This window comes from Sycon ciliatum, chromosome 6 (assembly GCF_964019385.1).
Source record: "Sycon ciliatum chromosome 6, ocSycCili1.1, whole genome shotgun sequence".
Classification (NCBI taxonomy): Eukaryota; Metazoa; Porifera; class Calcarea; order Leucosolenida; family Sycettidae; genus Sycon; species Sycon ciliatum.
In genome coordinates, this window is record NC_088648.1 from 5,516,059 (window position 1) to 5,542,195 (window position 26,137).

The 26,137-nt window shown below is 45.2% G+C and overlaps 2 protein-coding genes across 2 annotated transcripts; both read right to left on the minus strand.

Moving 5' to 3' along the window:
* Nucleotides 1–9,982: 9,982 nt before the first annotated feature.
* Nucleotides 9,983–11,416, minus strand: LOC135819973 (uncharacterized). The gene has a single exon (XM_065333272.1). The coding sequence runs from the start codon at nt 11,414–11,416 to the stop codon at nt 9,983–9,985; it is 1,434 nt and encodes a 477-aa protein (XP_065189344.1).
* Nucleotides 11,417–17,092: 5,676 nt separating this feature from the next.
* LOC135819974 (keratin-associated protein 21-1-like) lies at nt 17,093–22,281 on the minus strand. The gene is made up of 2 exons (XM_065333273.1): nt 21,984–22,281; nt 17,093–17,100 (listed from the first exon to the last, which is right to left on the minus strand). Exons 1-2 carry the CDS (start codon nt 22,279–22,281, stop codon nt 17,093–17,095), a joined length of 306 nt encoding a protein of 101 aa, XP_065189345.1.
* Nucleotides 22,282–26,137: the final 3,856 nt, after the last annotated feature.

Here is a 26,137-nt window from a genome sequence, read left to right on the forward strand (position 1 = left end):
AGTTTGAGTCGTGTCAAGAAGTCAGGTAGGATTCAGTACTAGGCAGTAGTGAAACGTGAGTGGCAGTCTTTGCCGGTTTCTGAGGGCATCCTGGATTTGGTGTGCAGCGCTGTGGAAATGGCTTGCTGTGGAGGTCCCAGCACTGGATGTTGTATCAAAGGTACGACCTCGTAGCACACCCTAAACCTAAAAAATTCAAAAATTGACTTGGGTCTGTGGGAGTCCGCGAGAGAACGCCCACTCGTTCCGTTGTGACAGATTCCAGGGCCACGTTGAGGGGCCCTACCCCACCACCCATGGCTGCTTCTGGACTTGTTTTAGGTTTGGGTCCCGCGCACGGACAGAATGGGCACGAAAATGTGAAAAAAATGTAAACGCATTTGTTTGGCTCCTGGGTGGCTCGCACACCGTGGCACTATGCCGGAAATTTGAGTTTTTCCGGCCTGGAAAGCCTGTCAGTGAGGCGCAAGAACTTGTAAATCATGTCCTGAGGGCCAGCATAGTGGCAGGAGTGTGTGGTCAAAATTTCACTCAAATCCACTGAGAAACACCAAAGTTACGGTCAATTGAATGCCATATGAAATTTATGGGTAGGCTGCCCCCTTAAGCCATATACAAAACATTTCTGCGACCAACCACCCATGCTCCCCACGGATTCAAAACATTCCCCATGCTCTTGAGGACTGAGTTGTGGACTGTTGATATAGAGGGTCGTAATGCGAAATACACCAGGGCAGAACAGGTCAGGATAAGAGTAGGTCTACTGGTCTAAACACGGAGAAAAGAAAATTTCACTCACGATTGCAGCTTGGTAGATCAGTCCACAAACCATCCGTACCATTTTGCTTCTGGCACATCATTCTTGAAGCGTTCGATAGACGGTAGCCGTTATTACATGTAACATTTGCCTCCGCTCCGATGTGTGTATATTTCGGAATAAACACTCCATTTTTTAAATTGATTGTACTTGTACAATAACCAGCGAAACCTGTTGAGTTTTTATCAAATGAGCCCATCCAGAAACATTGAGAAAGATGTATGAGTTAAAGCACACAGTGACACAAGAATAATATAATATTATATATAAACACCTCAACCAGAAAGGCTTTTGTTTCCGGAAGTCTGAAGAAAATGTTGAATCGTCTCTGTTGGAATGACAGCTACACCATAGCTTGGTGGTGAGAGCATCGCTGGCTGGCCATAAGCAAATGTCCATAGTTGGAGTCCTAGTGGTGCCAGTCAATGCCAGTCAATTCATTTTCCTGTTTGCATCTTTCCCTCAAACCAGAGAATATTTCTTTTCCGCACTTTCTGGGTTTTTGCGCCATCTGAAAATTCCAGATTGCCTGCACAGTCTGCAGGTTGTTTGCGCATTCTGGGGGATACTTAAGGACAATTTGTTTGGTTCTAAAACTGGTCTCCAACCTTGAGTTGGCTAGATCTGCAACTCATCACTTCATACAGTGCTTATACACCAGGGTTCATAGTATCGTAGCTCTGGTGTCCTCTCTCCGATCATCGCAAATGATAGCTCGTTCAAAGCTGAGAAAATAAGCTGCCAGTGATGTTTCGTTTGATACGGCTTGACTTGGATTCATGCAGCGCCAAAGAGCGAAACACAAATACACTTGAACTTCTTGACAACTTGCATGTACAGTGAGTGACCTGCATCTATCAGTATATTTCAAATAGGGGACTTCTCCTATGAGTCATTGTCGCACGGCGCATGCGAAGTAGAGCCCAACGAATTCCCTGAAACCGCATGAATCTGGAGAACTTTAAATCGTTGTTCTCAGGTGAGTAAAACCACAGGACCGAAGAAAATTGTTGGGGTGGCGACAGTATCCCACTCAGGCGCAATGAAGCAGCTCTCAAATGGCATGAAGGTGATTCCATTGCCCCTGCTAGAGGTCTAATTGAATCATTAAAGAGAGGATATCTGGAGCTTGCTGATGAGACACAGATGATAAAATTCTGCCACTGGTGAGTGAAATTATAAAATTTTGCAGCTGCAAACTCGGGTTGAGGCGTATGTAGAACCAGTAGTGGCCCTGAAAGGGTTAAAGGCGCTTTCCAGTGCACTTAAACCATGAATTTTGAAGAATGTATGGCAAAGATATGGAGTTTCAAGTGTGGTGTTTTTTCTAATAATATTTTTTAATAATGCAACAGTAAAAGAGTTAGAAATTCTTCCACGTCACACAGAAATTACACCGCATGCAAATTTCACTCCTCAAGCAGTGCATAATACCCTTTTTCTATTTCCTTTTTTACAGAATACCACAAAACCATCAGATGCTGCACAGCAGGGGCGGTGGCGTATTGGATGGAAGTGGGGCGGGGCAAAAGTAACCCCTTCGACCAAAAGTCTCGGAATCATCGTTACTCCTGTGCGCCGAAACATAGGAGAAAAGTACATGTGCATCCAAGAGGGAGCAACCAGCTTTGCAAACGATAATGGAGAGAATTTGAGATTGAAATAGGACATTACAATAGTAAAAACATCGCACGGCGAAACTACTGAGGAAGATGGAGAGAACAGATAATCGCATATTAAGCCATGTACAAACTTTTCTGCGACCAACCACCCATGCTCCGCATGGATTCAAAACATTCCCCATGATCTTGAGGACCGAGTTGTGGACTGTTGATATACAGGGTCGTAATGCGAAATACACCAGGGCAGAACAAGTCAGGATAAGAGTAGGTTTACTGGTCTAATTATTATTATTTTGCTGGTTCGCGTTGGCATCAACCTGCATAAAGCAGGTATATAGCCTTCACTTAAGCTACCACAAAAAAAGAAAGCTAATCCTAAGCGAGAGGTCTAAACACGGAGAAAAGAAAATTTCACTCACGATTGCAGCTTGGTAGATCAGTCCACAAACCATCCGTAGCATTTTGTTTCCGGCACATCATTGTCGAATCCTTCAATATACGGTAGCCGTGATTACATGTAACATTTGCTTCCGCTCCGATGTGTGTATAGTTCGCAATAAACACTCCAATTTTAACATTGATAGTACTTGTGCAATAAGCAGCGAAAGCTATTGAGTTTTATCAAATGAGCCCATCCAGAAACATTGAGAAAGATGTACGAGTGAAAGCACACAGAGACACAAGAATATAAACACCTCAACTAGAAAGGCTATTGTTTCCGAAAGTCTGAAGAATATGTTGAATTGTTTCTGTTGGGATGACAGCTACACCATCGTTGTTGTCACTTCCAGTATTGGTTCTTTTGATTCGTCATCAATTCGTCTCCTCAATTGACTTCTGGTGACTCGTCCGGGGCTCGATTGTCCAGATGTCAGTTTCGGTGGTTTCCGTATAGGTCTCTTCTTCTTGTTGACTGTTGTTTGGGTTGGCTCCAGCCTTCCGCCCGACGAAAAGGAGGAGGCGTCGGCAAGCGTATCGACAGCGGACTTGGACAAGTCCACCTCAGACACAGACTGCACTGGACACTTCGGTGGACGACCACGCCGAGGTCGAGAACCACGTGCAGCTACAGGGACAAGATTCAACGGTACATGTTGACGAATCCGTGCGCCCAGGTGCTGAAAGGTTCTACCTACGTACCGATTTTCACAAGAAGAAGAGACCTATACGGAGACCACCGAAACTGACATCTGGACAATCGAGCCCCGGACGAGTCACCAGAAGTCAATTGAGGAGACGAATTGATGACGAATCAAAAGAACCAATACTGGAAGTGACAACAACGGTTAATGTGAAGAAACGAGGTAGACCACGGAAGCAGGACAGACTGGACGTGGAGCATCACACTGATCTCGACCGAGGCAATCGGGAATTGCAGGGACGCAGGGCGTAATGGGAGAGATTCGCAAGCGGCAATATCGGAGGTGACAACGGCCAAGTCGTCGGGTCAGGGAAACGGTACCTCGGCAATCAAGTGTCACCTGTCGGGCAGTGCTAGTTGTCGTGAGTGGTATTCCGATGATGTATTCTCTGTTTTGTCGCGTGGGAGGTCTTTGTTACATCTTGCCGTGTTGGAACCTTTGTACATACGTAAGTTAGACCCTGAGCTTTGTGTTCAGAAGGAGAATGTGTTGTCTTTGCAGTTGTTTGGCACTGTTCGTCGTGAAGGTGCGAAATAGATCTCTTGATATTTCTCTCTTTTTCTTGTCACTACGTTTTTGTCACTTATTGGATTTGCATGCTGTTTTCTTGATTCTTCACATCTATTTTTTCGTGTCACTTCTACACATAATTGGAGTGATATATTTCTGAACTTCTTTTCCTTATAGTTGTAGTCTTTTAGCTTATTTCCATCATTCCCTGTAGTATTTTGACAAGAAGGGAACGAAAACGTTCAATACTTTGACACATGTCCTAATTGGCTGGTGGTGACTCTTGCGTAGATGCATGCGTAGATAATACATTTTTTGTAACAATAATAATAATAATAACTTGGGGCTCCCCGCGTGCTAGTTTGTACGTGAAGTGTGTGGGTTACAGTGAGGGCTGCGTCCCACCCGCCTGTGTGGATTCACAGGAAGTGTGAGTTACGAAGTCTGAAGAAAACGTTGAACGGTCTCTGCTTGGATGACGACTACACCATAGCTCAGCGGTTAGAGCATCGCTGGCTACAAGCGAGGGTCCCTGGTTCGAGTCCTGGTGGTGACAGTCAATTTTTTCTTCAGACTTTTCCCGTTCGTCTCTTTCCCTCAAAACCTGTCAATAATTATAATAATAATAATAATAATAATAATAATAATAATAATAATTTTTTTTTTTTTTTTTTTTTTTTTTTTTTTTTTTTTTTTTTTTTTACACTCATTAGCACTTTGTAAGCACTCACTTCAAACAGATCTGTATTTCTTAATAATAATAATAATAATAATAATAATAATAATGTGGAAGAGAAGAGGACATATGGATACGAGTTAAGAGTAACTCTCCATCACTGTAACATGATACTATATACAGTCAGAAAGTGCAATAACTAGGCACAAAACTGACAGAGTACTGAAACATTCGACGTCCTGACACAATGTCCATCATAGTCCATCACAATGTCATGCATGAGGAGTACTGTAGGAGTTTGGCTTTCGGCTTGTACAATTCGTTTTCGCAAAGCTTCCCTTTCTTTACTTATCTTTGATATTTATGACCCACCCAAGTTGGGTGGTGTGCTGCTTTGCTGCTTCGAATTGTAGTTAGACCGCTTTGTCAAATATCGTACTGGTCTCGTCATCGTCCAGTAACAATCGACATTCTTTGTTCCGTTGGGACTGTAGCTTTTGCTCGTTTTCGTTGCGCTTGCCTTCCCCTCTTTGGTCTTTTCCATAACCTTGAACCTTCCAAGTTGGAAGGCTGTCGGTTAGCGCTACGGAGATGTGTTGAAGCTAGGTGTCAGGACGTCGAATGTTTCAGTACTCTGTCAGTTTTGTGCCTAGTTATTGCACTTTCTGACTGTATATAGTATCATGTTACAGTGATGGAGAGTTACTCTTAACTCGTATCCATATGTCCTCTTCTCTTCCACATTTATTTATGGCTCAACATCCGAGTTTCAAATTGCACACCTGATGAGCCGTCACGAACCATACGGCGAAACGTACGTCGTGTGAAACAACTTGTTTTGTAGTCAACTAGTCCATCACAATGTCATGCATGAGGAGTACTGTAGGAGTTTGGCTTTCGGCTTGTACAATTCGTTTTCGCAAAGCTTCCCTTTCTTTACTTATCTTTGATATTTATGACCCACCCAAGTTGGGTGGTGTGCTGCTTTGCTGCTTCGAATTGTAGTTAGACCGCTTTGTCAAATATCGTACTGGTCTCGTCATCGTCCAGTAACAATCGACATTCTTTGTTCCGTTGGGACTGTAGCTTTTGCTCGTTTTCGTTGCGCTTGCCTTCCCCTCTTTGGTCTTTTCCATAACCTTGAACCTTCCAAGTTGGAAGGCTGTCGGTTAGCGCTACGGAGATGTGTTGAAGCTAGGTGTCAGGACGTCGAATGTTTCAGTACTCTGTCAGTTTTGTGCCTAGTTATTGCACTTTCTGACTGTATATAGTATCATGTTACAGTGATGGAGAGTTACTCTTAACTCGTATCCATATGTCCTCTTCTCTTCCACATTTATTTATGGCTCAACATCCGAGTTTCAAATAATAATAATAATAATAATAATATTAACTGGTTTGAGGGAAAGAGACAAACGGGAAAAGTCTGAAGAAAAAATTGACTGCCACCACCAGGACTCGAACCAGGGACCTTCGCTTGAAGCCAGCGATGCTCTAACCACTGAGCTATGGTGTAGTCGTCATCCCAGCAGAGGCCGTTCAACACCTTCTTCAGACTTCGTAACTCACACTTCCTGTGAATCCACACAGGCGGGTGGGACGCAGCCCTCACTGTAACCCACACACTTCACGTACAAACTAGCACGCGGGGAGCCCCAAGTCATAAAATATTAACTGGTTTGAGGGAAAGAGACAAACGGGAAAAGTCTGAAGAAAAAATTGACTGCCACCACCAGGACTCGAACCAGGGACCTTCGCTTGAAGCCAGCGATGCTCTAACCACTGAGCTATGGTGTAGTCGTCATCCCAGCAGAGGCCGTTCAACACCTTCTTCAGACTTCGTAACTCACACTTCCTGTGAATCCACACAGGCGGGTGGGACGCAGCCCTCACTGTAACCCACACACTTCACGTACAAACTAGCACGCGGGGAGCCCCAAGTCATAAAATATTAACTGGTTTGAGGGAAAGAGACAAACGGGAAAAGTCTGAAGAAAAAATTGACTGCCACCACCAGGACTCGAACCAGGGACCTTCGCTTGAAGCCAGCGATGCTCTAACCACTGAGCTATGGTGTAGTCGTCATCCCAGCAGAGGCCGTTCAACACCTTCTTCAGACTTCGTAACTCACACTTCCTGTGAATCCACACAGGCGGGTGGGACGCAGCCCTCACTGTAACCCACACACTTCACGTACAAACTAGCACGCGGGGAGCCCCAAGTCATAAAATAATAATAATAATAATAATAATAATAATAATAATAATAATAATAATAATAATAATAATAATAATAATAGGAAACTCGGATGTTGAGCCATAAATAAATGTGGAAAAGAAAAGGACATATGGATACGAGTTAAGAGTAACTCTCCATCACTGTAACTGGATACTATATACTCGTTTTACTCGTTTTCGTTGCGCTTGCCTTCCCCTCTTTGGTATTTCCATAACCTTGAACCTTCCAAGTTGGAAGGCTGTCGGTTAGCGCTACGGAGATGTGTTGAAGCTAGGTGTCAGGACGTCGAATGTCTCCGTACTCTTGTCAGTTTTGTGCCTAGTTATTGCACTTTCTGACTGTGTATAGTATCCAGTTACAGTGATGGAGAGTTACTCTTAACTCGTATCCATATGTCCTTTTCCTTTCCACAATAATAATAGGAATGGGTTTTCTCTCACACTGGAGCTCGCGCGATTCCGCCGACGACTTGACACTTGACTGACTCACGACTGCCATCCAGAGATCACGAGAAGTCCATTGAACCTTCGACTCGGCAAACCTGGAAGAAAGCACCACTCCCTGCTCAATACACATTGTTTCGGGGAATTCACCCCTCATCAGTTTAGTTTGAGTAGGCTGAGCAAGATTGTGCCTGAAGACCTCCACTTATTATAGTGCTGTCTAGGCACAAACATCACCAGGGATACAAACTTGCAGAGACACTCCATTTCCAGCGCGACAAACACCTCGTGAACACCAGACATTCCAGAGAATGCTTCCCCGAAACATCATGGTCGAACTTCCCGCAGGCCCACGAAGAAAGGGAACTTGAAGCAAGTTCGACACTTGTCCCCGTGTGGTGCGCTGATCCTCCGGAACAGTCTCCTGGACGTTGAGAACAGACGTAGACCGCCAGACCCACCAGGACCCTTCTAGAGCTTGGTCCCATAGCTCAGTGGTGAGAGCATTGCTCATGACAAGCAGGGTCCCAGGTTCGAGTCCTGGTGGGTCTGGCGGTTTTTTCTCTTTTCAGGCAGTTCACTTCCCCAACTGATCCTTTGTATTTGAAGTTCTCCCAATCCTTTCAAAAAATTTATCCCTTTTCTTTCACTTCCGGTAGGGTCCAGAAACTGACCGTGGTTGGTCTCCTGGGGGAGAGAGAAAGACCCAAGTGCCATCAGTATGTGTGGCACGTGTTGTGAGCTGCCTTTGGAGTGAACAACTTGTCAGCGCCTTCTAGATTCAGCCTGGTCCCATAGCTCAGTGGTTAGAGCGTTGCTCATGACAAGCAGGGTCCCAGGTTCGAGTCCTGGAGGGTCTGGCGGTTTTTTCTCTTTTCAGGCAGTTCACTTCCCCAACTGATCCTTCGTGAACACTTTTAGCACTAGGTATATAATATTACCTGAAGCCGAGTGCATATGGGCGAATATTCACTGGTATTCGCCAAGGTTTGTACGGGGACAATTTCTATTTCTGGACATTGTACATTTCTGGACATTTCGAGTAAAATAATTTTTCGTCGCGTGTAGAGTCAAGTAAGTCAGGTTGATGAAGTTTTTTCTTGTTGTAGTTGACAGCTGAGCTGTTGTAGTTTCTCCTCGTGTCGGTGCCTTGCTGATAGCCTTTTCTTGGGAGGCATTTCAACGAGTTTTGTGGTACTTTGTCGCATGGAAATGTTGAATTTTGAGTAAAATAAGAAGTAATGGACGAATTGTTGGCTTCCCCATGTGCACTCCACTTCAGACGCTCTATAGTCTTGGACCTGTTGGCTGGAAGTGTGAAGAGGCCAACTACAGTCCACCAATAGAAAAATAACAAAATTTGTGCAGTATAGGATGCCTGTTGACGTTGTTTTACTTTCATGTCCAGAATTCCATACACTGAAATTTAGGCCAAAAAATTGGCCTGTCGAAACCATCCTGCTATAAAGTCTCTGGGATCACAGCATGAGCAATTGTCACATATTTGGAAAGATGAAGGATTAGGCCATTACAATAGATACAAAAAGATATGAAAAATGTAAAACACACAGCCAGTGGGCCTCTATTTTATTTTCATGTCCAGAAATTGCTATTCACCTCGTATTATTATTACTTGCAAGTATTATTATTATTATTGACTGATTTGAGGGAAAGAGACAAACGGGAAAAGTCTGAAGAAAAAATTGACTGTCACCACCAGGACTCGAACCAGGGACCCTCGCTTGTAGCCAGCGATGCTCTAACCACTGAGCTATGGTGTAGTCGTCATCCCAGCAGAGGCCGTTCAACATTTTCTTCAGACTTCGTAACTCACACTTCCTGTGAATCCACACAGGCGGGTGGGACGCAGCCCTCACTGTAACCCACACACTTCACGTACAAACTAGCACGCGGGGAGCCCCAAGTCATAAAAATTAATATTGACTGATTTGAGGGAAAGAGACAAACGGGAAAAGTCTGAAGAAAAAATTGACTGTCACCACCAGGACTCGAACCAGGGACCCTCGCTTGTAGCCAGCGATGCTCTAACCACTGAGCTATGGTGTAGTCGTCATCCCAGCAGAGGCCGTTCAACATTTTCTTCGGACTTCGTAACTCACACTTCCTGTGAATCCACACAGGCGGGTGGGACGCAGCCCTCACTGTAACCCACACACTTCACGTACAAACTAGCACGCGGGGAGCCCCAAGTCATAAAAATTAATATTGACTGATTTGAGGGAAAGAGACAAACGGGAAAAGTCTGAAGAAAAAATTGACTGTCACCACCAGGACTCGAACCAGGGACCCTCGCTTGTAGCCAGCGATGCTCTAACCACTGAGCTATGGTGTAGTCGACATCGCAGCAGAGGCCGTTCAACATTTATTATTATTATTATAATTTATGCATTTCCGCGGCAATGTCAGCCGCACAATGGCAACCCACATAATTATTCGCATATGCCGGAAATAGAATGCTCTGCCAAAAACATAAATCAAATGACATCATAATATATCCGTTCTGTGTAATCCAGTCAAGAGCAACATACGACGGCACAGAGTCCTCTCCACCCTGCACGGTCCCTTGCCAGGATCCAGAGGCGCTGCAAGTCACCAAGCGACACAAGCCTTCCATTATCCGTTCCCGCCAGGTCTCCCGACAGCTTCGTGACAATTGTGACACGTGGGCGTCCTCGCCAGGTCTTCTCATCGTGCGTGAAATACGCCGCCATTGCCAATGATGCTGGGGTGTCCTCTGGCAAGCGGAGAATGTGACCAAAGAGTTGCCACCGCATACGCTTGAGAATGTTGGTGATTGGCTCAGCTTTGCACCTGGCGTACAAAGAGACATTCGTCATCTTCTGAGGCCAACTAATGCCAAGGAGTGATCGCAGTTGCTGACGGTGGAAGGAATCGAGACTCTGCTCCAAAGCCATCGTCAAGCCCCATGTTCCGCCGTTGTAGGTCAGTACTGGTATGACAAACGCCTGGTAGAGCCTCAGCCGCAGCTTCTCACTAATAAGCTCTCGTCGACACCATACAACAAAGAGTGACCTGAAAGCTGCTGTTGCGAGCTGCTTCCTTCTGATCACGTCTTGTTCATCACCCAGAAGTGACCCAAGCTTACGTGTCTTTCTCCAGATTTCCGCTAGACGATCCCCTGCTCTGCGTAGTGTTGTTTGCTCAGTTTCCTCTTCGTTCACTTTGAGATGCCATTCTCTGAGGACCTTAGTTATGCTCGGGCTGATACTGTCCAACCATGTCCGTGAGCTGCTCAGAAAATCCGTATCATCTGCATAGATAACCTCCCCAGGCAAGAGATCATCAGCTGGAGGCCTGGGAGGTAACGTGGCCCTGAGATAACGTAGCGCTGATTCCAAGTAAATGACAAAAAGAACTGGAGATAGGCAGTCGCTCTGTGGGGTGCCGATCGTGGTCTCAAACTCCGATGACTGCTGCTTACACGCGAGCACAGATAGGCTTGTATTGGAAAGAAGCACTTGGATAAGTCGGACTTCATCCTCCTTCACGATGCCATTGACCACCGCGAGCAGCTTCTCTCTCGATATTGTGTCAAATGCCTTGCTCATATCTATTCCGTGTATCTCGATGGTGGCATGGTACTTCTGGGTGATAGCGGCTAGCCAGCGATGCGTCCAGACTGCATCAGCCGTGGATCTGCCAGGACGGAAGCCACTATGGGATGCACTCAGATAGCTGTCCACTGCTGGCTGTATGCGTCGCAGTGGAAGGAGAGAAAGGGCCTTTCTGGTTGAATTCAGCAGCACAATAGGCCTAAGATTTCCGGGAGGTTCCTTCTTTTTGTTAGGCTTCGGCAGGGGTATTAACGTGCCTTGTCCGAGTTCAATTGGATGATGCGTCTCAAACATGCAATTCAGGCATTGAGCCAGCGCTTGGGCCAGCGTCTCACTTCCGTACTTCAAATATTCTGCACTAGCTAGACCCATCGGGTCCACAGGCTCTGTTGTTGTTGAGTTTCTTGATGCACGAATACATTTCATGAGCTGTAATTGGGTTTTGAAGAGGTCGGGGATCTCCGTGAAACGGGAGGACCGGTGAAGCATCAGGCCGGTTAAACTGTGTATTGAAGTGGGATCTGATGATATCAAGGGACTCAGTAGTGTTACCTACAAGTCTACCTTTGTCATCCTCCACCACCAGCTGCTGAGCACGTTCCCTCGTCATTAGAGCAACTGCCTTGAACATCTTTGCTCCGTCCTTCAGTTTCTCAACTTCCTCAGCCATTGCGTCATGTCTCCTTTCCGCGTCCCTCTTGCATCTCCGTCTAATTTCATGTTGAACCCCGTTGCGAACTTGCTTAAGCCTTGACCTTTTATCTCCATCCGGGGTGTTGATCCAGCTCAACCTGAGCTCCTTCTGATATTTTGACAGCTTCTCAATTTCGGGATCATTCGATTGTTTTCTTGTCTTGGTTCTCTTTACTTGACCGACAGTGCTGTGTGCGGTTTCTTTAACAGCTGTCACGATGTCATTGTATACTTCGTCACATGATCTGGCATCGTCACAGACGGGAGGTATGATGGAGGACAGCCTCTCTTGGTACCGTTTCTGCATTGCTTTGTCCTCCACGAGTCTACTGACATTCAGCGCCAGTCCTGTGGATGCGGTGCTGTGTCTTGCACTTGACGGCTGATATGCTCCAAGAAGCTCTGTTTGGATGAGGAAGTTTACGCTTTCTCTCTCTCTTCGGAGAGGCATGTATTTATCGGAAATAGACTAGGAAAATAGACTAAGACATCGAATGTAGAGTGACAAGCGGCGTTCTTCAACGCCATTTCGCCACCCTGAATGTTAGAGGAATTTCGGCGAAGTCCAAACAGGACGCGCTCAGCAGAGGATTATCGTCGTACAAAATCAACATTTCAGTGCTGCTTACAGGAGACGAGGCTCGTGGCCGGGTTAGATATTGAGAGCGAATGAAGAGTGACAAACGGCGTTCTTCAACGCCATTTCGAATTGCCACCCTGAATGTTAGAGGAATTTCGGCGAAGTCCAAACAGGACGCGCTCAGCAGAGGATTATCGTCGTACAAAATCAACATTTGCTGCTTACAGGAGACGAAGATCGTGGCCGGGTTAGATATTGAGAGAGGCGGGTATCGGCAGATCTGTTTTCCGCCGGAATGTCGACACTACGGCCTGGGTTTCGCGATATCGTCATCCTATGCTGCGAAGATTCACCGTTTCTGGCAAATTTCCGACCGAGTTGCGGTACTTACTCTTCACCCATAGGCCATGTCAGAATGCTGACAACAAGCCAGAGAGGGCAAACTGCTCCTTCGCCGTTATCAACGTGTACGCGCCAACAAGCTCAAAATGCTCACAGTCAGCAGACGAGATAGACAAATTTTACTCAGCATTGTCGACTGCGTACGAGCAGGTCAGAGGCTGCACGCTGCTCTACATTGCCGGAGACTTCAATGCTAAAGCAGGAGTCAGAAGACCTGGCGAGACTGCTGTGGGGAGTCATGGCAGAGGAATTCGTAATGTGAATGGACAGTCACTTGTGGACTACTGTGACAGCAATGGCCTGTACCTGGCCAATACCACTTTCCAGCATGCTGCACGTGGACTGGATGGCGAAGAGACGTGGCGTCTGGGAAAACAGTGCCTATACTAGTATTCAACGAAATATGATTACATTGTGTGCCGTTCATCCCACAAGCGAATGCTGCAAAATTGCCGGAGCTACGGAGGAATGGAGATCAGCACCGACCACAAGCTTGTTGTTGCGGATTTGGATCTAGCCATGCAGGATTTACGGTGTTCATGTTTATATAACTAGTGAATATTCGCCCATATTCCCGAGGCTGAAGGAAATATTTATTTAATTATTATTTCAGTATCGTAAACCGACTGGCGTGTTCTTGCATGAATCGGAGGGTGGCGTGTTCAGAATCTTGTTCAATCGATCGTGTACACGTACTGGTGCATGTGGCATGGGAGGTGACGACCTTGGAGAACACGCTCGTGCCAATCACCATGGAGAACACGCCGGTGCAGCTTTTTGCCGGGAGCCAATCATTAAGACTGGTTTCGTTTCACGCGAAGATTTGACCAATCCGAGAGAGGTTTCGTTTTACGCGAAGATTGACCAATCCGCGATCATCGCGCCAATTCGGGAGTCGGTTTATAAACAGCGAGCCAAGCAGTTCTACCCTCACTTCTTTTCTTTTCAGGCAGCGCTTCAGAGCTGTTGTGTGCCGTAGGAAAATTCTACGCTAACGTCCGTGAACAGGGCTGTGCTGAGTGCAAACGAAATTCCTGGCTTGCCGCTTGATCCGCAATAATCGGGCCAATGACATGTTGAGCGTCCAAAACCTTGTTTGCTCGCTGGAACGCTCCGTCTGTGAAGATGCTCACTGTTGGTTGATGACTTGTCAGCACCTGGTCACATGCGGATCCAGCGGCAATGGCAAGCAAGGAATTTCATTTGTACTCAGAAAAGTCCTGCTTACGGAAGTTAGCGTAGACATTTTCTAGGGCACTCGGCAGCTTCGGTGCGCTGACTGACGAGGAATCAAGCGCAGTACTGCTCTCTTTACACTTACGGTCGTGAATATTAGTGGTGAATATAAGTGGTGAATATAAGTGGTGAATATAAGCTGTGAATATTCAGCAATATTCACTCCTTATGTAGATGGCCAATTGTATGTAGGTGAATATGGAATGAGGTATAATGCTACATTTACCTGACTACGTACGTGTAATGCCATTGCTACATACATTGTAAAGTCTTTATGTAGCAATGTAGTCAGGTAAATGTACAGGTGGTGTAGCATGCCCAACGCTGCAACTGAGGCTGTTACACAATATCCGTAACGATGATTTACGAGGAGTTCTTTTTTTTTTTAGAAATCATGGAGAGCCATGGAGGAGACTAGACGTGCGCGAAGTGAATATCAAAGAGACGAAGAGGAGTTTTCCTGTTATGCCATAGGTTCTGGCCATAGCATCTCTAGCGATACTGAAGAAAACATTCATCTATTGATAAATTTGGACCTGGATGAAGGAGCGGCTATAAACAGAAAGAGGGTGTTCCAAATAACTGCCTTTGCCGAGTCCAGCTCAGCAGGCTCGAAAAGAACTAGAATTTCTCATGGACGCAGTACCAAGTCGAGTTGAGTCCGCAGGAGCGCGTGTCTTACCTGGTGAAGCACGTACAGTTCGCCGTGGACGATTGTAATGCAATGCCAACAGTCAAGTGCTATCAGAAAAGAAGAGTATTGTGGCCAACCTTTTGTCTCCACGCAACCTCAGGAGAAGAAGACAGCGCAAGCAGAGGATGTAGAGCGGCAAAATAACTTCTGACCATGTGTTTTCAGAATTTCCGCAAATGGGAGGGATCTCGATCTGAGATCGTCTCTCGACTGGCCTCGCGTGAGCTGTTCCAGATGAAGACAGGCATTTTTCACAGAGTGGAAGCAGTGACAGCTTGTCTGCAGGCAGGAATACCACTTCCCATGATATGCTTCCAGCATCCAAATGATCACCAGCAATAATGGTTTCACCTCTCACTACATGGATAAGCAAGGGAAAAGATTCGATACACCCACTATTCAGCCACAGCCCTGCATCAAAGTTGCAATGGAGAGCAGCCAATGGAGACTCGAGTCGTGTCTTATAGTGCTAAGAAGTGGTGGAGCTCGTGAGAGATATTGTAGCAGCTTCGGAGGCAGATCGACTAAATGCGTCCTTTCCTGGAAGTTTGACAATGTGCAGCCTTTCTTCCACGTTTGTTCCAAACCAATAGCATTATAGCCTTGTTTGAAGCATTATAATCAGCATTACAAGGTAGTTTTCGGAGCATTATAATAATAATATCTGTATTAGGATGACCCAGAGGCTTGTCGCCTATCAAGGGGTTCAGCGCTTTGAAGGGTGTACATGTATGAGCTATTATGATAAGCATTATACGAACATTTTTTGAGCATTATCCGCTGGACAATAGTCTGCCCCCTACCATAACCTCCATCATAAATATTGCTGAGTTTAAAAGAGAACTGCATAATAGTATGGCTAAGTTTCAATTTATCTACTCAGATGGAGAGCCAAGGTTTAATTTATACAAAAGAGAAAGACCAAAGAACTACAAGAACTACAAGAAGTCGAAGTACAGTGCTGTTTTACTGAGGTGTTCGGTTTTTCATGATTCTTGTTCGCATAGCTTCCCCTTTTATTGATCCTCGCATCTCTTGAGCCACACAAGTTATGTGGAATGTTGCTTTGCGTTCTGGAATCGTGGTTTGACCGTATTGTCCAATGGTATTTCCAGTATCGTCATCGACATGCATGAACATCCGCCACCGTCCTTCACAGCTGAGACTTTCAGCTCGTGCTTATCTTGGTTGCGCTCACCTTCCCCTCCTTATGTTATTTCTATAACTTTGAACCTTCCAAGTTGGAAGGCTGTGGGAGTGCGCATAGATGTTCTAGAGCTGTTGGCCAGTTAGTTGCAGAACGTCAGTACCGTCGGTCAGTGTCGTGCAATGTTATCGCATGAGCTGATTGTTTAGTAACTGGTGGTGTTAGTGGACAGTATAGCGTAACTTGTAGTTCCATGGTCTTTCTCTTCAATTTATCTGCAAAGGTATTCACTGATATTCCTTGTTTTCCTTGTTGATTTGCTCACTCTCAATTGTCCTATCCGTCGTGTTATTTCTCCTCAGTCTCTGCTCACTTTGTATTCTCATATACTCATACTAACTGTACAGGATGGAGACCCCGTCGATAGGACTAAACGGCCTCTGGGAAATCCTTAAAATAAATTATACAATTAGGCCACACTGAAGAAGGTCTTTGGTTCGACTCACCCGACCGACCGTACATTTTTCAGCCCGACCGTAACTTTTTTTCGGCGGGCTGTCGTGTGACTGACGTACGTGGACTGAACACGTCCACGTCTACGTGCTGTGCAGCGTGAGTCTGCGGACGCAGGCGGCTCCTTTTGGACTTGACTTGTAGTTGTACTGCCGTGCAGTGCAGTGAGTGGTACGACTGCTGCCTTGTGCTGGTAGTAGAGTCTACTCGATACGACCATCGGCAGACTGGCGAGACTTATTTTGAAGTGATCGTCCGGTTGAGAGTGATTGCCTCGTTCCAGATTAAGGACGGCCTTCTGTTTTGGGATGAAGGACAGACGAGATTGCACTTTCCTCGTGTATTGGGAACGATATTTCACCTGTACCGGTAAGTTGCTGCTCCGTGTGTGCAAGCACAGGAAGCGTCGATGGAAAAAGCCCATGTATTCGTGCACGCCGACACCAAACTAGCAATACATGTACCGGTACATTGTACAATTTGTACTTCGAAGTAGTTCCCGAACTTACTTTCAACTCGCATCGTTCTTCATTTGCTTGATGATTTGGACAGTCAGAGTCACCGCTTGAAGTTATTCTCTTCTCGTTCCAGAGCTACACAATGTTTCAAATTATTAGCCAGTGATCCCTTTATACAACATGTATGGCATAACACTGCGTAATAATGCCGATGTACAGTACAGTGTATTTACATGTACTAAAATATATATTTAAAAAAATCCGTCCGCCCGCCCGTAAAAAAATGTCCATGTTAGTCGAACCACACACCTTCTTCAGTGTGGCCTTATGTAACTATATAGAAGAAAAAAAGAAAAAGTCAACACTTCAACATAGGCGATAAAATAATTAAAGTGTTAAAAACTCAAAAACAAAAGCTTCAAGTTGTAGACGAACACTTTGGACACATCAGGGAACACTTGTCACACTTTCACGAGGTGTGACACCAAACAACTGCGACGATAAGTAAGCGTCGATAACACATTCTCCTTCTGTACACATAGTTCTGGATCTAGTTAACGAATATACAGAGCTTCTAACACAGCAAGATGAAACTTAGACCTTCCACGAGTTAAAATCGAAACGATATCATCACTATACAACTCACGACAACTAACACTGCCCTACAAATTTCAACGAATTTCGTACATTCCCTGTTCTATTGTGAAGAGAACGGAAAGAAAACGTTTGATGGAAGGAAGTGTCTACTGAGTTGTGTGGGTTTCCGTTGTTGCATGCGAAGGTACCGATTGCGAAACTGTTTTTTCACCGCCTCCAAACTACCGCTTGAATGTAAAAAATAATAATAATTGTATCAATTTGAAACTCGGGTATTGAGTCAATAATAAAAGTAGAAAGGAAAAGGACATATGGAAACGAGTTAAGAGTAACTCTCCACCACTGTAACTAGATACTATATACAGTCAGAAAGTGCAACGACTAGGCACAAAACTGACAGAGTAGGTGTCAGGACGTCGAATGTCTCAGTACTCTGTCAGTTTTGTGCCTAGTTGTTGCACTTTCTGACTGTATATAGTATCTAGTTACAGTGGTGGAGAGTTACTCTTAACTCGTTTCCATATGTCCTTTTCCTTTCTAATTGTAACAATCATGGAAATTGTTGGCACAAGTTATTGATTGATATTGATATTGTTATTTTCAAGTATTCTCCAGAGGCAAATGGGTGCCTATCAAAGGGAGTCTCCTGGGGAAAGGAATGCGATCGAGTCCACCAACTAAACAAGGTTTTGAACAGTCAGACGTGCACAATCTAGCACAAAACTGACAAGGACAAATCACTCATCAGGGTAATGAATGACGAAATATTCCACATTTAACAAGTTCCCTTGGGAGATAAACGTTTCTAATTATCCCAAACTCCAACGCAGCCACCTATATTTTTGTTGACAAGGGAACGCAAACTAGGCTCAAGACAAACACCCAGAAAGAAAATATAATAATATTATAATAATAACTTGTATTGTGGCAACACTGGCCAACACTCAGATGCACTGCTTCTTCACACAGCTAAACAATTCTTCTTTCTTCTCACCTAGCCAGCTTGTTGTATTAAAGTCTGCCTTGCTTCCGTGTCTCCTTCATCCTGAAGATGGTCAGAGTGACCGAAACGTTGAGAAGAAAGAAGAATTGTTGAGCTGTGTGAGGAAGCAGTGCATCTGAGTGTTGACCAGTGTTGCCACAATACTAGTTGCTATAATGAAGCTCCGTGAAGCGTCGTTCCGAATTTATTATTATAATAATAATAATGTAGAAAAGAAAAGGACATATGGATACAAGTTAAGAGTAACTCTCCATCACTGTAACTGGATACTATATACAGTCAGAAAGTGCAATAACTTGGCACAAAACTGACAAGAGTACTGAGACATTCGACGTCCTGACACCTAGCTTCAACACATCTCCGTAGCGCTAACCGACAGCCTTCCAACTTGGAAGGTTCAAGGTTATGAAAAGACCAAAGAGGGGAAGGCAAGCGCAACGAAAACGAGCAAAAGCTACAGTCCCAACGGAACAAAGAATGTCGATTGTTAATGGACGATGACGAGACCAGTACGATATTTGACAAAGCGGTCTAACTACAATTCGAAGCAGCAAAGCAGCACACCACCCAACTTGGGTGGGTCATAAATATCAATAATAATAATAATAATCTTTATTTCAGGAGTACCCAAAGTATGTTAGGACAAAGATAGAATCACGACTAGGGCCCCTGTTTGTGTGGTGTGGCTTTCTTAGCTCCGGTGAACAAAGCCACGGTCTCAGTATCACTAGTATGCTGGTTTGTTGTGTACACGTCGACGGCATGGACTGTGGCTTTCCATGTGGGGAGTTGCCTCCGAGTAGGCCATAGGCCGTATGGGAAGGATCGATGTAACCAGCATTGCAGGATGTCAGGACTTGTTTCGGGGAGGGGGTTCGACAACCGGAAGGTGAGGGAAAACTCCTCTTGATTCTGGTGGCGGGTTCTGGACTGCACGGGCTCAGGGGCAGCAGGTGGCAGTAGGTATGTCAGCTGGGCCGGACAGAAAGCTTTCTTTTCTTGCAATCCCTATGGAATGCTCTTCCGACACTTATTTTTGTTATGCAGTGTCTGGAGATTAATCGGCGGAAGCAGTTTTACATTGGTCCGCCAATACCATAGCCCATACCATAGTCCATACCATAGTCCATACCATAGCCCATACCATAGTCCATACCATAGTCCATACCATAGTCCATACCATAGTCCATACCATAGTCCATACCATAGTCCATACCATAGCTCATACCATAGCCCATACCATAGTCCATACCATAGTCCATACCATAGTCCATACCATAGCCAATACCATAGCCCATACCATAGCCCTTACCATAGCCCATACCATAGCCCATACCATAGCCCATACCATAGTCCATACCATAGCCCATACCATAGCCCATACCATAGTCCATACCATAGCCCATACCATAGTCCATACCATAGCCCATACCATAGCCCATACCATAGTCCATACCATAGCCCATACCATAGCCCATACCATAGCCCATACCATAGTCCATACCATAGTCCATACCATAGCCCATACCATAGCCCATACCATAGCCCATACCATAGTCCATACCATAGTCCATACCATAGTCCATACCATAGTCCATACCATAGCCCATACCATAGCCCATACCATAGCCCATACCATAGTCCATACCATAGCCCATACCATAGTCCATACCATAGCCCATACCATAGCCCATACCATAGTCCATACCATAGCCCATACCATAGCCCATACCATAGTCCATACCATAGTCCATACCATAGCCCATACCATAGCCCATACCATAGTCCATACCATAGCCCATACCATAGCCCATACCATAGCCCATACCATAGTCCATACCATAGTCCATACCGTAGCCCATACCATAGTCCATACCATAGTCCATACCGTAGCCCATACCATAGTCCATACCATAGCCCATACCATAGCCCATACCATAGTCCATACCATAGCCCATACCATAGTCCATACCATAGTCCATACCATAGCCCATACCATAGCCCATATCATAGCCCATACCATAGCCCATACCATAGTCCATACCATAGTCCATACCATAGCCCATACCATAGCCCATACCATAGCCCATACCATAGTCCATACCATAGTCCATACCATAGCCCATATCATAGCCCATACCATAGCCCATACCATAGTCCATACCATAGCCCATACCATAGCCCATACCATAGCCCATACCATAGTCCATACCATAGCCCATACCATAGCCCATACCATAGCCCATACCATAGCCCATACCATAGTCCATACCATAGCCCATACCATAGCCCATACCATAGCCCATACCATAGCCCATACCATAGCCCATACCATAGTCCATACCATAGCCCATACCATAGCCCATACCATAGCCCATACCATAGTCCATATCATAGCCCATACCATAGTCCATACCATAGCCCATACCATAGTCCATACCATAGCCCATACCATAGTCCATACCATAGCCCATACCATAGCCCATACCATAGTCCATACCATAGCCCATACCATAGCCCATACCATAGCCCATACCATAGTCCATACCATAGTCCATACCATAGCCCATACCATAGCCCATACCATAGCCCATACCGTAGTCCATACCATAGTCCATACCATAGTCCATACCATAGTCCATACCATAGTCCATACCATAGTCCATACCATAGCCCATACCATAGCCCATACCATAGTCCATACCATAGCCCATACCATAGCCCATACCATAGCCCATACCATAGCCCATACCATAGCCCATATCATAGCCCATACCATAGTCCATACCATAGTCCATACCATAGTCCATACCATAGTCCATACCATAGCCCATACCATAGCCCATACCATAGTCCATACCATAGTCCATACCATAGTCCATACCATAGCTCATACCATAGCCCATATCATAGCCCATACCATAGCCCATACCATAGTCCATACCATAGTCCATACCATAGCCCATACCATAGCCCATACCATAGCCCATACCATAGTCCATACCATAGTCCATACCATAGCCCATATCATAGCCCATACCATAGCCCATACCATAGTCCATACCATAGCCCATACCATAGCCCATACCATAGCCCATACCATAGTCCATACCATAGCCCATACCATAGCCCATACCATAGCCCATACCATAGCCCATACCATAGTCCATACCATAGCCCATACCATAGCCCATACCATAGCCCATACCATAGCCCATACCATAGTCCATACCATAGCCCATACCATAGCCCATACCATAGCCCATACCATAGTCCATATCATAGCCCATACCATAGTCCATACCATAGCCCATACCATAGTCCATACCATAGCCCATACCATAGCCCATACCATAATCCATACCATAGCCCATACCATAGCCCATACCATAGCCCATACCATAGCCCATACCATAGCCCATACCATAGCCCATACCATAGTCCATACCATAGCCCATACCATAGCCCATACCATAGTCCATACCATAGTCCATACCATAGCCCATACCATAGCCCATACCATAGCCCATACCATAGTCCATACCATAGTCCATACCATAGTCCATACCATAGTCCATACCATAGTCCATACCATAGTCCATACCATAGCCCATACCATAGCCCATATCATAGCCCATACCATAGTCCATACCATAGTCCATACCATAGCCCATACCATAGCCCATATCATAGCCCATATCATAGCCCATACCATAGTCCATACCATAGCCCATACCATAGTCCATACCATAGTCCATACCATAGTCCATACCATAGCCCATACCATAGCCCATACCATAGTCCATACCGTAGCCCATACCATAGTCCATATCATAGCCCATATCATAGCCCATACCATAGTCCATACCATAGCCCATACCATAGCCCATACCATAGCCCATACCATAGCCCATACCATAGCCCATACCATAGCCCATATCATAGTCCATACCATAGCCCATACCATAGCCCATACCATAGTCCATACCATAGTCCATACCATAGCCCATACCATAGCCCATACCATAGCCCATACCATAGCCCATACCATAGCCCATACCATAGCCCATACCATAGCCCATACCATAGCCCATACCATAGTCCATACCATAGCCCATACCATAGCCCATACCATAGCCCATACCATAGCCCATACCATAGCCCATACCATAGCCCATACCATAGTCCATACCATAGTCCATACCATAGCCCATACCATAGCCCATACCATAGCCCATACCATAGCCCATACCATAGCCCATACCATAGCCCATACCATAGCCCATACCATAGCCCATACCATAGCCCATACCATAGCCCATACCATAGTCCATACCATAGCCCATACCATAGCCCATACCATAGCCCATACCATAGCCCATACCATAGCCCATACCATAGTCCATACCATAGCCCATACCATAGCCCATACCATAGCCCATACCATAGTCCATACCATAGTCCATACCATAGCCCATACCATAGCCCATACCATAGCCCATACCATAGCCCATACCATCGCCCATACCATAGCCCATACCATAGCCCATACCATAGCCCATACCATAGTCCATACCATAGTCCATACCATAGCCCATACCATAGCCCATACCATAGCCCATACCATAGCCCATACCATCGCCCATACCATAGCCCATACCATAGCCCATACCATAGCCCACACCATAGCCCATACCATAGTCCATACCATAGCCCATACCATAGCCCATACCATAGCCCATACCATAGCCCATACCATAGTCCATACCATAGTCCTTACCATAGCCCATACCATAGCCCATACCATAGCCCATACCATAGTCCTTCACGCACTGTGCACGCAGATTATGGCGAGTGCAGTGCACACGACCACCTCACGTGTTGATGGCCAGAAAGTTGGTCCGGCTGGCCAGCACAGGGCCTGATTAACTGAACCGTTTCTGTCAGGCCTGTGCAGCACTCTGGAATCTACAACATGAACTTGTGTGTGTGTTGTGTGTGTTGTGTCGTGCGAGCAAGAGTGCATAACCCCACGGGGGTTATGCACTCTTGGTGCGAGGCATAGGCACGAGTGGATTATGCTGGCATAATTATTGGCATAATTTGATGGTTGAAGATTTGGAGCATACTTTGGCATCATTTCGGAGGTAGGATCAAAACTACATACATGGTTGTACCACAGTTCTAGTGTGTATGCTACACAATTGTGTACAATGCACCTGATCAGTGCTGGTGGTCTGCATGGTAAAGGGTTCGGAGGTCATGCAGATAGTGTTTTCAATGAAAAGCAGGTTAGAAATCACGGCAATACATTATTGTACGCTCGAACTCGTCTTCAAAGTACGAATTCATGACCTCTGGATTTTAGCAGCCATGACTGTGCAGGCTATGGATGTTGTGAAACCACAAGTTCTCGAGAGTGAAAGGCCTTCTCGCTTGTGACATTGCGTTCGTTCCAATGCAGCTGTATCCCGACTCCGCCGTACCGCTGATGTTTACGACGTAGTATACGCTACATGCGCTATGTGCGGTTTGCTGTGTGCGCTGTAGTTGTATGTTGTATGTGTATGCTTTTCTCATATACGCTGTCATTTTCACGCTATAACTACCTGGTGGTTTTAGTGTTAGTTATTCAGTTCTTTCAGTTGTTCATTCATTGTTCATTGTTATTAGTCGATGGAAGTGAAATATACTGTTGAGAATAAATAGTTGTCCTCGTGCCGTGTGGGGTCGTTCGTTCCTGATACTTTAGAGAGCCGGAGGGTTCACAACAATGGATATTGCTCTGATAATTAAAAAATCGAGGAACATGTACATGTATAGTTGAGGTTCGGTCATGATGGAAGGAGAGGTGGAGCTACGGGAGAGATGAGCTGATTATTCGCAGGGTGAGGGTGACATCGGTTGTCAGGGTATGACGATTACGAAGACAGTTGAGCATGATAATTTTCAAAGGCAACTCAAACTACTTTTGAAGGAATTTGGCAATGAAAACATCTTTTTACAAAGAAGTGAACTAATGAATAAAAGAAGTAATGTTTTCTCTTTTCCATCATTTTGATCTATAGCATGCATGGACACCTTGGTATGGGGGTACTCATGTATTTTGTTGTACTTATGCCAGCAGTTATGGCCACTTGCAAGTAGGCCTCGGCGGATAATGCTAGCATTGTAACTGGCATTACGAGCATCGTTTTGAGAACTAGCAATGCTCCAGCATTGTACCCGGATTTGGAGCCAAAACAAGCATTAGCGCCCAAAAGTGTCATTTTCTCACTTCACGAATGTGCATTACTGAATAAAACAGGAGCTCTACAATGTAACGTACACACTGTACTTTGTACCAGCGGCTTTTGGCAGTTTTGCTTAAACGTTAGCCTGCGACTTCGCAACATGCGTCTCTTGTTGCGAATCTTAGTGGCAGCTGCTAGGTATAGACGTACCACGTTGATGCCATCATGCTAAACGGAAAGAAACCCTGTCTTTCCTATTCACAGAATCATGCAGTGCTGGCTTGCTTGCACCATGAGTACATCAAATGGAAATGTGTTGGAAGTCTCTGATTCTTCGGAGGAAGAGAGTGAGGAAGATGAGTACGAGACAGAGGAGGATAATAAGGAAGACGAGAACGAGGCAGAGGTGGAGAATGAGCCCGGTGAGGCATGCGCACGACTGCCCAAAGCCAAATGAGCAAGCATATCGAGGGTTAGTAACATTCCTACTATTGTGACAGTGTGTTCACTGGGTGCCAGTATTAAGCCCCATTGTGTTGCTAATGGATTGCTGCAATGAATCACCAAGTCTTGGTGTCTGGACTGATTACCTATACTCATGCACTAGTTGCCCACTGTGCTGATTGACTCATTCCACGAAGTGATACGTTGACTTATATTGTACTTTTTCATACCACACAATGTACTAAATTTCCAAAATAGCATTCCGTATGCACCCTCAAAATACTTTGAAGACTGTCGACGTAGGGTTCTGATTTACTGTTATTTACTGCTAGTTCATGATAGCAACTTCAGTTCCACATCATTTTGAAATAGCATCACCACATAATAATCTACTTTCAAAGTACTAGGTACTTCCAATAGCAGTATTCCGTGCAGTGTGACTTACATTATGACACAATGCCATATGAGTGGTTCACATTGCCTTTTTAACTAGCATTACAAGTCCAAATTAGAATTCTAACGAGCATTATATGACCGAATAACTAGCAAAGCTAAAAGCATTTTGAGCTGAAATAACTAGCATTACCCGCCGATGCCTACTTGCAAGTACGAAAAAGGCAAAAATATCCGAATTTTGAGGCTCCATAAGTAGCCCTTTCCCAAAGGTGCTTTTTAATTCGCACTTACAATTTCTTTTTTTTGTAGTGCTTTTCGCGTCCCTCAAAATAAGATTATGCTGAAAAAGTGCTCTTTTTTCAGTAAAAACAGGCAAAAAGTGCTCTTTTTTCAGTAAAAACAGGCAAAAAGTGCTCTTTTTTCAGTGAAGCATAGCCATGATACATGTTCAGATATGAACCCATGCTGAGAAAGGAATATGCACTCTTCCATTTATGGGTCTACGAAAGGCAAAACAGGAAGCAAAGTTCAAAAAACGCTTTTTACAGCATTGTGTACAAGTTTCACCAAGTTGTTGCCCCCCCAAAAAAGCGGCCAAGGTCCATCGAGCACTCGGAACCTGTGATCGCATGCATGATCAATTTTTTTTAGCACTTTTCAGCTAAAAAGCTTTAAAAGGGCGATATTCACCAAAAAG

Coding starts and splice junctions, on each gene's coding strand:
- LOC135819973 (XM_065333272.1), bottom strand. CDS start 11,416: ATGGGTCTAGCTAGTGCAGAATATTTGAAGTACGGAAGTGAGACGCTG.
- LOC135819974 (XM_065333273.1), bottom strand. CDS start 22,281: ATGGGCTATGGTATGGGCTATGGTATGGGCTATGGTATGGGCTATGGT.